General features: G+C 35.8%; 1 protein-coding gene across 1 annotated transcript in view; it reads right to left on the reverse strand.

Moving 5' to 3' along the window:
- The window catches only part of LOC150100938 (protein turtle-like), a 139,226-nt gene that overhangs the window by 92,880 nt on the left and 33,244 nt on the right, over positions 1 to 13,102 (reverse strand). The window contains exon 2 of the mRNA XM_090401938.1: positions 8,272 to 8,549. Coding sequence (XP_090258064.1) covers positions 8,272 to 8,549 — 278 coding nt within the window. The remainder of the gene's footprint in view (positions 1 to 8,271; positions 8,550 to 13,102) is intronic.

The following is a 13,102-nucleotide window of genomic DNA, read 5'->3' on the forward strand; positions in this document are numbered from 1 at the left end:
ATCAAAACTTCGAACTACTCTTATATCGACAGGAAAATTGCGCTAAAGTAATTTTATGGGTTCTTCTAAAGGCATGTTGGTAAACAATCAGACAGTGTCTAGACATCTGTATGTCCATAAAACCAAAACGAAGTTATGATATCTTGTTTTTAAAATCTAGAGTTTTCTTTATATATAAAAAAGATGTCGATGAAGACGGACAGCAAAACGGGAGGTTGTTTGGCAAGCTTGTAGCTAGGACAACCAATGCAGTTGACAAGTCTTTAGAAAAAGTCTAACATCCTGTATGCAACACCTTACGATGCAGCAATTTTCTGATCGGGAATGAATGAATGTATGTAAGGAGAGCTGTGAAGCAGATCTCGATATTCTGATGAATACATTAATAAATTATTGAATATATATTCGTTTCATATGGTCAAGACTTAATCAATTTTCAGTGTTATGTTTGCTAGCACTTAGATTTCAATTCAGTTAATACGAAGATATTCTAAAGCCTAATCGAAAAATGTTATAATTTTTCCTGCGTATATACCATATCCGTTGTTTGTACTTTCTTAAAAAAATCAATAATCAATGCTGCTGCATTGATTATTGATTTTATTTCGGATTACAAAATATAATAGTCTTGCTATTAACATAATAAAATATTTAATATTCAACAAATCTGAACTATTTAATAAACAAATTAATTCACAAGTTAAAACGTTCAACTTACAGAGATCGTTTGGCTTTAGACAACACGAGCGCCCTCTCGCACACAAAGCAGTGAATAATGTGAAATTTCGAGAATAATAATTGCTTCTTATTAAACATTAACAAATTCAGTATTTCAAAATATTACGTAAAATGTTTTAGAATTGTCTTCTGTTCTTTTGCAGATGAAATATTTCTTGCTTGTAAAGTAGGAACATTAATCCCATCTCTAGTCTTTTGTTCCACGTTTTTGTAATGATACGAAATTATTTCTACACACAGAATGTAAGAGATAATTAAGTCTCTCGTTGAAATTCCTTAGTTCCCTAAAATTTAACAATTAAGCAATTTGAATTAAGCAAAACCAAATACCACACTGTATGATTATGAGAGTCACGTCATGTTTAAATGCTTCATTAATGTTTTAAGGTTTATAAATATTATGGAACGTGCAAAAATAAGTGAATATTTACTGCATTACAATGCTTTTGATATATAGAAGCACTCTTGAAGCGAAGCAGGGTTTTATTAAGTTTTGTATTATGTTATAATTTAAGTTTGAGAAATATCATTTCATTTTTTGTGAACTGTAGACGCCATATTTGCTTTGAAGTGCACTCATGAACCAAAAACATCAAGGCGACCAAGCCTGAACGGTTGGTTGGGGGGACAAAATCAAATTCCGAAGAGTACATTGTGTAACAAACTTGAATTTTAACTTTTGATTTGTTAAAGTTTCCGACATAATTTATTAAGTCGGAAACTTTATAATTTATTTGGATATCTCTTATTGTTATATCTCAATATATATTCACCAAATAGATAAAAATATCCAACACAATTATGGTACCATTGGATCATGCAGTAACAAGAGAAATGAGTCCCGTCTCTCTCTCCAATAGATACATCAAAATGCCATTTTAAGTTGTTTTTTTTTTTAGATCAACAGTGAAGATATTCCCGAATCCTCTTACATGTTTTCTATTCTTCAGTATGATCTCATTGGATTTACCTAGATATCTTATCTAATACATTTAAGTACTCTTGCTAGCATCACCATCTGGGAAATCTGTTACGAATTCAGCTAAATAGCAATCAAGAATAGTAATATTACACCATTTTTAAGTTGTGTTATACTATTTTGTTATTTTCATTATTGAGATGAGTAATCTAAGTTTGTTAAATACATTTCATGATTTGGAGGACCAGATCTTCAATATTTCAATGTCACCTCTTAACGACGACTCTTCCTTTAACAGATGTAACTGTCTGATTGTATTGCTTCTTAACAGTTTATCTGTTAACTTGTCCTAGTCAGACAATAGTCCTTCAGTTATTTCAAATGCTGATCTACTTTCTTTTAACACTTAATTTCTGTCTGTAAAAATCTAAGAATATCTATGGTTTATCACAGGCGTTGATCCAAATTGTTGCTTTTAAGCATTAGGACCTCCGATGTAGGCATTAGTGAGGCCTGGCTATCAGAATAAGACATTAATCGGTATCGAGTGTAAAGGATACAGTATTTTTATGGAGGATAGACAGAATGGGAGAGATGGAGGTGTGTTGCTAATGATATTGGATGACTTGAATCCAATAAGTGTTGAGACCTATAATAGTAACAGTTTTTTTTTTATGTGGAAGTGAGTTTGAATCCATCTGGTGTGAGGTGGAATCTAACAAGATCAATTACGTAGTGGGGTGTTGTTATAGACCTGGTGAATCGGTTGCTAGTGATGAAGAAATGCATAAAAAAATAGAAAAGATGAGCGCGAAAAGAATATTGGGGGCTTTAATTATCCAAACATTGATTGGGTAGCAGTAAAATCTCAGATAATGAGAAGGATGAAAGTGGATTTATTGAGGTGTTGTGGTACAAATTGCTCAAGCAGCATGTGACAGAAGGAACTTGAGGTCAAAGAGTGTTAGATTTAATTAGTGTCAGAGGGTTGTTTCAGTTAAAGACAACTATTCTGCCTCCAGTTGGTGACAGTGATCATGCGGTACTCACTTGGGAAGTGACTAAATTTATGAATGTTACATTCAGAAAAAAGGTTACACGCTGAACTACAAAGAAGGAAATTATGACCAGCTGAGAAGTATACTGAATTCTGCGCCAGGGTTATCGGTTGTTGGATGGGAAGCATATCGACAGTGCATGGGAAACATTTAAAAAAACATAAATGATGCAATATCGGAATGCACCGCTAGAGTTTGCAGAATAAAGAGTGTAGGAGTAAAATTGATGTGTAATCTTCGTAAGCTAGAGATTCGTAAGGAATGGATGATGTGGAAGGAATACCGTTTTCATAAAGATGGCGTCTGTTATGAACATTGTAAGCAGCAGACTAGAATAGTCACAATAGTTGTACGGAAAGAAAAGTCTGAGTATGAAAAGAAAGTGGCTCTGCGTGTTAAAGACAACCCACAAGAATTCTATTGATATGCTGCAAGTAAAAGAGAGAATGAACATGAAAAATTACTGAATTTAGATAGTGTGAGGTGACAGATGGAGAAGAGATTGTTCAACTAACGAGTGCCCATTTTGCTAAAAGTTATCAACCTGATGTATGCATCGCTAAGTTCACTGCTACTTCTTCACCGAATAGAGAAACTCAGGTGCAGATGTATAAGGAGGAGGTATTAGCGCTGTTGCACAAACTGAATATATATTCCACTATCGATATATTAGTATCTCTGGAATGGTGGTGAAGATTTTTGGAAAGTTGGTTAGGACTCGCATTCAGAAATGGGTTCAAAGAGTCTTTGCTTTGCAATGAATTGCGTGGGTTTACTAAGGGAAGAGGAGAACTGACTGACAGATCTCAAAAAGTGATATACGAGGGGATGTGAGTCTGCAAGTTTAAGGTAACAAGCGGTGCGCCACAAGGATCAGTTCTTGGTCCATTGTTATTCAGTCTGTACGGTTATGACATTGGGAAGGATATGATATGCTATATATATATATATACCGTAGCTATTTGCTGATGATGCTAAGCTAGGTAGAGTAAACAGGAGTGCTGCTAATATGCAGTACTTGCAGAATAATTTGAACAGTCCTAAATTGTGGGGAATGACTGAAGTTCAATGTTAGTAAATGTAAAGTCATGCATGTCGGTTCGATTAGATATCTACTGTCATATTATATTGATGGGAGTATTATTATTATAACGGTGCCTCCATGGAGTCAAAAGTCTCATCGCGGGAGACTCCACATTGACACACCAACCATTATTTACACAATACCTGCCATACTTCTCCTTAAATTCATTCACCGACGAAACATTCACAACCACTTCTGGCAACGCATTCCACCCCTTTGCAACCCTTCCAAGTAAAAAATCTAGTCCTAACACCCTTCTTAACCACACTCTTACATAATTTCCAGGGATGGCCCCTAGTTCTCTCCCTTCCTGTACTGGTCTTAAAATGTCACCAGTATCAATCCTGTAAAATCCCTTTAATAATTTACATGCCTCTATCATCTCTGCTACGTCTATCAGCTAGTTTTTGGAGCCCACAGATCTTCAATCTATCCTCATAGGGAACATCCCACAGACCTGCAACAATCTTTGTAACCCACCTCTGAATCCTCTCCACCACTTCCGCATCACCAAGAAATCCAGGTAACCAGATCTGTGCGCAAAGGTCTAAATGCGGTCTTGTTAATGCTTTATAGAGTGGAGCAATAACCTCCCTATCCCTGCTTGTTAGTGTGTTCTTCAACAACCATGTAATTTGATGTGATGCTTTTGCAATATACGCTTTAAACTTAAGTTCTCTGTCCACAATAACTCCCAAGTCCCTTGCCTCGTCAACTTCTTGCAGTTCAGTTCCGTTAATATAGTAAACAGCTTGCGATGTCATCCTCCCGAAGTGCATCACCTTACACTTAGCCACGTTAAACCGACAGCCATTTACCTTAGTCCATACCATCAGCCTATTTAAGTCATCCTGCAAGATATCTACATCATCTGAATTGACTATCGCTCTTCCTAATTTTGCATCATCAGCAAACAAGTAGATATTTCAAGGTATTCCCAATATCATTGATGTACAAATTAAACAATAGAGGACCAAGCACTGATGTACGCCACTAGTCACGTGCCTTCTCCTGGACTCAGCTCCTCCGTAAACCACTATTTGATATCTATCCACGCCATCCTCTAATCCAAATCACCAGCTTCGGATCCATACCCATTTGCTCTAATTTATGCAACAGAGTTCCGTGTGGAATCTTGTCGAATGCCTTTGCAAAGTCCAGCAGTATCACTGAGTAAGGATTTCCTTTATCCAACTCCACTGTTACTTTATTATAGAAAGTAAGTAAGTTACTAAGGCAAGACCTACCTTTCACAAAACCATGTTGCCCCTTATAAAGTATCATATTACTGTCCACCCAGTCCTGAATTTCTCCAAAACCTTCTTTCCAGATATATTGACCGGTCTATAATTTGCAACTTCAGTCTTGGAGTCTCCCTTGTGCAGTGGAATTATTTTCCCCTCTTTCCACTCTATTGCCACTTTACCAGAACTGAGGCTTAAATTAAACCGCCTGCTTAGAGGAAGTGCTAATTCTCTTGCACATTCTCGTAACACATGGGCTGATATGCCATCTAACCCAATGGCAGTGTTAGCATTAAGGTTCTGTAATATATTAAGCACCTCTATTTCGTCTATTTCTAGACTCTCCTCAGTCAATGACACATTTGACACTGCAATATCACAACCAAGATGGTACACTTTTGCAAAATGATCACTAAGCAACTCAACTATTTGATTTGCTTCTGTAATTTCCCTGCTATCAACACTTTTTAAAATAATCTTTCCATGGTTATTCATCCTCATCCTTTTACTTGCCACATAGGGAAAGAACTCCTTAGGGTTTCTTTTGGATTCATCAACTAGCTTCCTCTCATAATTAGCTTTGGCTTTCCTTACCATACAGGTTACTTTCTTTGCCTGTTCCTTGTACTGCTCATGGGAACGCTCATCACCTTTTTCTTTATCTGCAGCTCCTGCTTAATAATATTATTCATCCATCTTACTCCTTCTTGATTTCTCCTGACCCTGGGAATATAGTCCGATACAACTTTCTTTAAATACCCACTGACAATCTCCCACGCACCATCAACATCTCTCCCCTTCAAATTCTCAGATTATGACAAGCTGAGAAGTCAGCCTGTCATAATCACCTACCTTGTAATTCCACATATACCCCTTCTTACAATCTCCCGGGTCAAGACCACATGCTCGCTTTCCCCAAGTGGAGAGTGTGTAACTAAATTACTTATTGATTTGTTCTCCGATGTTATGACCAGATCTAATACTCGCGAATCTTTTGTCCCTTCCATTACATGCTGTCTCAGGTAATTATCTCTTAAGAACTGTATAAAGTCCATTTGCTTTGTTCCTTGTGACCATTCCTTCTCCCAATCTATGTCCCCAAAGTTAAAATCCCCCATAATAATTACTCGACCTTCACTCATCGTGCTAATTTGCCAACACATACTATCTACATTCTCCCTTATATTCCTTGGATTATAGCAACAACCGATTACATTCGCCTTGTTTGATGTGAGATAGAATGAACTACCCTCTATATACCTGTTACCTTGAGGTACTTCTACCTATTTTGGGCTTTAACGCTTCGTCTATCATTAGCAAAACCCCTCCCCCACATTCTGTCTTCTCTGTCCTGCCTGAAAATACTGTACCCCTTACATTCAATCCCTATAACTATATCATTCTTAGTTAACCAAGTCTCACTAATTCCTATAATTTTTGGCCAAGTTGTGCAAAGTAATGACAAAAATTCTTCGCACTTATTTTCCGAATACTTCGAGCATTAGTATACATAAACTGCAATACTCCCTTCCTCCAATAATCTCCCTGTGTGTTAGTTAGCTCACTCTGTATACTGTTGATTTTCTGCGAATAATTAATCCCAAATTCACAGCGATTAATGATCTTAGTACTATTTACAGCTAACTCTATCACCTGCCTTCCTAGCAAATCCCATTTACCTGTTTTTGACCCTTTACTCTATCCTTTATCAATAAATATTCTAAATGTCAAACATCCAATCCATTTAAGTGCAAACCATCTCTCTCTCTCTCTCTCTCTTAAAATACTCCTTCCTTTTATCAAACTCATCCCAGACATTCATAAAATGAATATTCTGTTTCATGTCTTTGCAAAAGCTTTTACACAATCTTGACATCATTCCATTTACTATAATCGCTCTTCTGTTTAATTCATCACTATCAAATCTTGGTAGCACACTCATGATCTTTCCACTCTCGCTCTTCGCATTCATTGCTATCATTAAATCCTTCAAATTCTGTCTCACAGAAAATCTTTCGCTACCTAGATCATTCGTCCCTATAACTACAATAATTTCACGGTGCCCTATCTTTCTGCAATTTCACAGCCTCAGTTATATCCTTAATCTTTGATCCTGGATAACACGCTTTAATTACTCTACCATCCTTCACACCCTTAATTACAGAATCCCCATGCAGCACAATATCTTATTTGCTCCTTTTTAACTTGACATCCTTTACCCCCACTAATGATTGTTTTTGTCCCTGATCTTCTCCCGCATTCTTTTGTATATTGCTCAGCAATCTCTGTGTATGTATTTCTGCGCTGTTTATTCCATGCACATACTCACTTAATCTGTTACTAAATAATCTGTCATTCTCATTCCTTGTCATTTTTAATCCCCCCATACTTTCTATTCCATAAAAAACATTAGAACATATTGGAATGTTGAACGATAGACTATACAATTTGGTCCGATCAAAATTATAAAATATATTACAGTCATTTAAAAAAGTCAGTTCCTTTGTCTCAGGAGAACTTGCACAACACAGTTTACTCCACATGCTTCTGTCAGTTACACTGGGATATGGTTGTATAAAAAAGGCATGTTTCCTATGAGACTGATGGCACCTAACTGTGAAGTCTTGATGATCACTTAAACTTGGGACATTAGACAAACCAGATGTATCATCATATATTACACTACAACTCCGATGTTTATATGAGCCAATTAATACAGGAAAAACAGTTGATGCATTAGAAGATGTGAAATGGAATGCATAATCTTTCGTTTCTACCTTGACATCAGATTTAAGAGGTGATACCATAGACACACAAGATGATGAAGATGTTAAGTAATCTGGATTGACATCCCTAGCAACTACAGAAGAAATGGTTGACTCAGATGACATATCAAAACTAGAAAATAAAGGATTGATGTCATCACTATCCAAGATTTTGATTGGCAGGTGAAAATTAACTGCAGCATCAGAAACTGAATGGGACAATACACTGGTATGTACACATTCACCTAACAGTTGGCCTTAGCAACCAGGTAAAGGCCGCTTGACTGTTGATTTCTATGCCCATACTCATTTGGCAAGTCTGACTTCTTATCCTTTATATGATACCAAGTCATCTATAAAACTGTCACTTGAGTTGTCAAATGTTGATTTCAAATATTTACCCAGTTCAATTTTACTTAGTGGAATGGAAACTAGCGTTTAACCTCCGAAACGACTGCCTTACATCACCTATATCAGACGTTTTGGCCATTTGACTCTTTGTAACGTTCAGATCTAAGTCCATCATAGGTCGTTTTGACGATTCCGCTTGTTGACTCTTACTTATCTGTGTTTCCTTCTTTGAATGCCGTTTTCTTTGGCCAGACACAATATTACTATGCACGATAGGTTTCCTTGCTTCTTGACGATCATTACCCGAAGCTCCCTGATGTGTGCCTTCCACAGAATCATAGTCCTTATTAGCAACTTCCAAAAAATCTTTCGTTTTTAGCAACTCCGCAGCTTTAACAATGATGGAAGCATATTCCGTGAAATATTAATTTCTCCATGGTATACATATACTGTATCATCAACCTTAAGTCATTAAATTTCATATCACTATGCTAGAAGAAATCGATCAAGCTATGAATCTTGAAGTTTTAATTCAGGAGTTGCAACACTGAAACGAAAAGTTTGACACGTAAAGATAAGGATGTCATTTTTCCCCTTTACAGGGATTTGATAAGGCCTCACCGACTATTGTGCGCAGGTCTGATCTCATGTTGTGGTGATTATGACACAGTGGAGAGAGTGTTAAGAATGATATCAGGATTGTGGAATGCTGATTATAAAGACAGACTGAGAATTTGTAGGCTGCAGACACTAGCAAACAGGAGAAAGAGGGGTGAGATGATTGAGACTTACAAACTTTTGAAAGGGATCATACAGGATTTCAGTTGATGGGATTTTTTCATTTTATGGAGAGTGGGGACAGGACAAGAGGGCATCCTCGGAAGTTGAGAAAGAATGCTGTCAAGAAGGGGGTGAGAGCTAGATTTTTCTCTCGAAGGATGGTGCGTGATTGGAATGGATTGCCATTGGATGTTGCGAGTGCGAGCAGTGAATGAATTCAAGAATGAGTATGATAGCTGGAGCGTATAGTATGTGGCCTCCCCCGATGAATTCCTGACTCTCTGGAGGTCTCTCTTAATAATAATCAGTTAAATGTCTTCTTGTTATTTCATATTCCTAATCTTTTCTTTCAATATTTCGGTGATTGAAATATCTTCCTCGTTTTCTTAACTGATTGTTCTTTTTCATTCTCCTTTCTCGAATCCCTATTCTACTTAGCAAGTCACGACAAAGCTTCAATATTACCAATGTGTTAGGAATGAAGTCAGCTATATCAAGGATAAAAATTAGTTATAGCTAAGTCTTTTTATAAATAACCGATTAAAATGAAGGACAGCGTACAGAATCAGACGAATTCAAGAATCCTCACCATACCTCTCTTTTACTTATACGTTCACTTTCTTAACTGTCAGACCAGCAAGTTTGGAAAGTTAAATTTATCAGTGACTCTGACCTTACATTTCTGTTAAAAATATCAAAAAACTAAAATATGAAAACCTCCTAAAAATACACTCCGTTCTGATGATGAAGATATCTTAGATATCGCATAAAACGAAAAGAGAAATAGAGGAACTCAAATTATTTTTTATTAAAAATTATAAAGGAATCGTTATTGTCTTCAATTTTAAAAGGAAATGATGGCTATTGACAATTGAATTCAATAAAAAAATAATTTGGATATCTTTGATGATTGTATGACTGAAAAATAAATCTAAATAAAAAATGTAGGCCTATTTTTTTAATCAAGGTAAATCGATTATTTCTCTCTTATTTATATATCGCATATCCTATTATTGAACACCAATATTAGAATAAAATATCGCCACTTCATACTTTTCAAACTGAAAAACAGAAAATGATCAGATAAACGGATGATTCTTTAAGTACAGATGCATGTGACTGTATAGAAAAGTAATCAAATGTCTTTATGATTTCTTATTATTATATTTAAGAATGAAAATGAGATATAATAAGAGTCTTAACACAACATGGAAGAAAATACATTAATTCAGTTAATAAATGAAAACAAAGACGGAAATCTAATTGGCTGGCTGCGAGGTAAACTAAATACATCTAAAGTGCGTATAACTTAATAGAATTTATTAATTTAAGAAAAACAACTAGCAATGGGAGATAAACAAATGAAAATGGTAAATGAAAAAGATGTGCAACTTGCGTATATAAAAAGAAACGTAGTTTAGATATAAAGAATAATTTCTTTATAATCCCGAAGGATATTGTGGAAATAAACTTTAAGTAAAAAAGCAAAAATGTCTATTAAATTATTATGGGGTTTTTGCATCAAAGATATGAATATACTTAGCGTAATCTTATTATTAATCGTTTAAAAGATGGACTCAAGTATTCCATACTGGTGATCATTGCAAGCAGATTCAGTGGATATTCAACACCATATAAAAATTTTAATCAAAATTTTACTTTTACAATAATGGATGAACCATTGCCAAAGTAGCCAGATTAGCTCCAACTGGGGAGAGTGATCACGTGGTCTTGACTTGGGAGATTGCCAGATGTGGGATTTTCAGTTCAAAATGGGTACATATGGAAGAACAGAGTGGATGATTATGACAGGAATAGGAGACCTGAAGCAGTCTCATAGCATAAGAATCTGCAAGGGAAGAATCTTAGCAGTGTATGGGAGATGGTTAAGGGATATCTGAAGGAAGCAATGTCAAACTATATATCGGGCAGGAAGATAAACTAAGGAGGAGTTAGATGGATAAGTTATATCGTTAATCAGAAACTGCAAAAAATGGAGGGTATGTAAGAAGAAAGGTGATTAGCACTAACGAGCAAAACAATCCACAGGAAAGAAAGGTAACACCAGCCCTCTGAAGGGAAAAATCAAATTATGAGAGGTAATTAGGTGAGCGGGTAAATGGAAATCCCAAATAACTCTTTCGCTAGAAAGAGTTATTTGGGATTTCCATTTAAAGTAAAGTAAAGGAAGAATGGCTATGAAAGGATAACTTCAGCGAGTGATGATGGCATAAAAAAAAACAGTTACTTAGTGACTACTTTGAAAGGATCTATCATCCGAGTGAAAATACTGCTGACAGATGTGATAGTAACTGATGTGGGAATAGAAGTTGATGAATTAGAAGTACTTCGGATATTGCAGAATCTCAATGCAAACAGAGCCAAAGAGCCTCTGGCTGTTTAATTCTAGGCTCAAATGATAAACTAAGCAAGAATCACGGGAATGGTAGTGAAGGTATTGGAAAAGTTGATCAAGGGCAGAATTTAAGTAAGAATGGATTGTGATACTCTACGGGAGATGCATTTCTTTGTGAACGGCAGGTCTTCCCTTAGTAATGTACCTCATTTTTATAGGAGAGTAAAGGGTGAGTTGGATAAATGGAATGGCAATAATAATGGAACTGTCATGCAAATTGGAACAAGTGAGAAGGATATGAATACAAGGGTGGTGGCTGACGGATAGAAACCAAAACGTTCGATATGGAGGAGCAGACTCTAGGAGAAAGAAGATGAATAACAATGTGCCGTATGGCTCGCGCTTTGACCAGTGAATAACTGATTTGGAAATGATGAGGAAAGAGATGTTCAGTATTTTTCTGATGATGCAAAATTAATAGTTAATCAAAGTGATAACAAAGAACTTGAAGGATGAATTAGACATTGTAGGAGCAAAATATAACAATTACCAGTTTAATATTGATGAATTTTGGAAACTGAAGGTGTTAGTGGATAGATAGAGGTGAAGTTCAGGAGAATATCGCAAAAGTAGCTCAATTGGATTACTTGGTATGTAAGAACGCACTAAGAAGCAGAAATAAGGACGTTCTTTTTCTTCTTTATAAGCACTTGATATGTCTACATATGGATTACTATGCTCCCATCTGGTCACCTGGGTTTCTTGGGGATGAAGAAGTCATAGATAGAATCCAGAGGTGGGTGGGTGGGTGATTAAGATGGGAGTGTACAGAAGATTGAGGAATTTGTGTGTTGCGAAAGAGGGAATACGGTAGAAACATTTAAGTTACTAAAAATGTTTTATAAATTGATGCAAAGGGAATTAATTTTTAGCACTTGGCTAGATCTCTATCAGAAGATACAACCAAAGCAGAATCTAATGCAGAAGATTATAAAACGGAAGCTTATTTGGACACATCTGTAGAATGAATGAGGACCGGAAGATAAAGACATTTATGTTTGGTATTTTGGATGATTTAAACAGAAGAGGTAGAGCATACAGAGAGTGGATAGACGATATAAAAGACTGGTGTGAAATGGGTGCACTGGACAAAGAAAGGTGGAAGAAGATAGTGAAACAGGCATCAGACATCAAAGGGCAGTGAGCCCATGGTTCGTGATGATGACTTGGCTAGAGAGGACAAAACAAGAGTTCGTCCCTGGACATTGAGTAACAGCACCGTTAGTAAAAGGCTGAAGACTAATTTTCTACTTGGAGAGTGGTGAATAAATAAAATAGGTTACCAGAGTCTGTTGGGAACGATTTATTGGTCAATGCCTTCAAGAAGCGGTACGATAGGTATTGTGTGGATCTCGTGTGATGTCTTCAGACTCCATAGAATTTCCCATACAAGAATAATTATATGATAAATCATAGAGATGACCAAATTTGTCAGAAAATTATCGTGTGCAAAATCTGTTAATTCTTCTTTCTTTGATTTTGAGATATAAATTTATATTTAATTTAAATTAAGAGTTATCAAAACATGACTTGATTTCTTAGTAATCAAAATTTGAAGTTTAGATCTAAATTTGTTCTTTCGTTATTTACCTTATGTGAAATTACTAATATCTATTTTATTTCATTTAGAATATCCTTGATCATTTTTTATTCAGCAGAAAACTCAGCTCTCGTTACAAAAAATATTTTAGCAAAACTTTAATCTGAAATTTAACTTTTTCAAATTGTTTATTAGTATTAGTTGTGA

The sequence above is a fragment of the Typopeltis vanoorti genome, chromosome 12 (assembly GCF_054136105.1).
Source record: "Typopeltis vanoorti isolate ZY-2024b chromosome 12, IOZ_Tvanoo_1.0, whole genome shotgun sequence".
Lineage (NCBI taxonomy): Eukaryota > Metazoa > Arthropoda > Arachnida > Uropygi > Thelyphonidae > Typopeltis > Typopeltis vanoorti.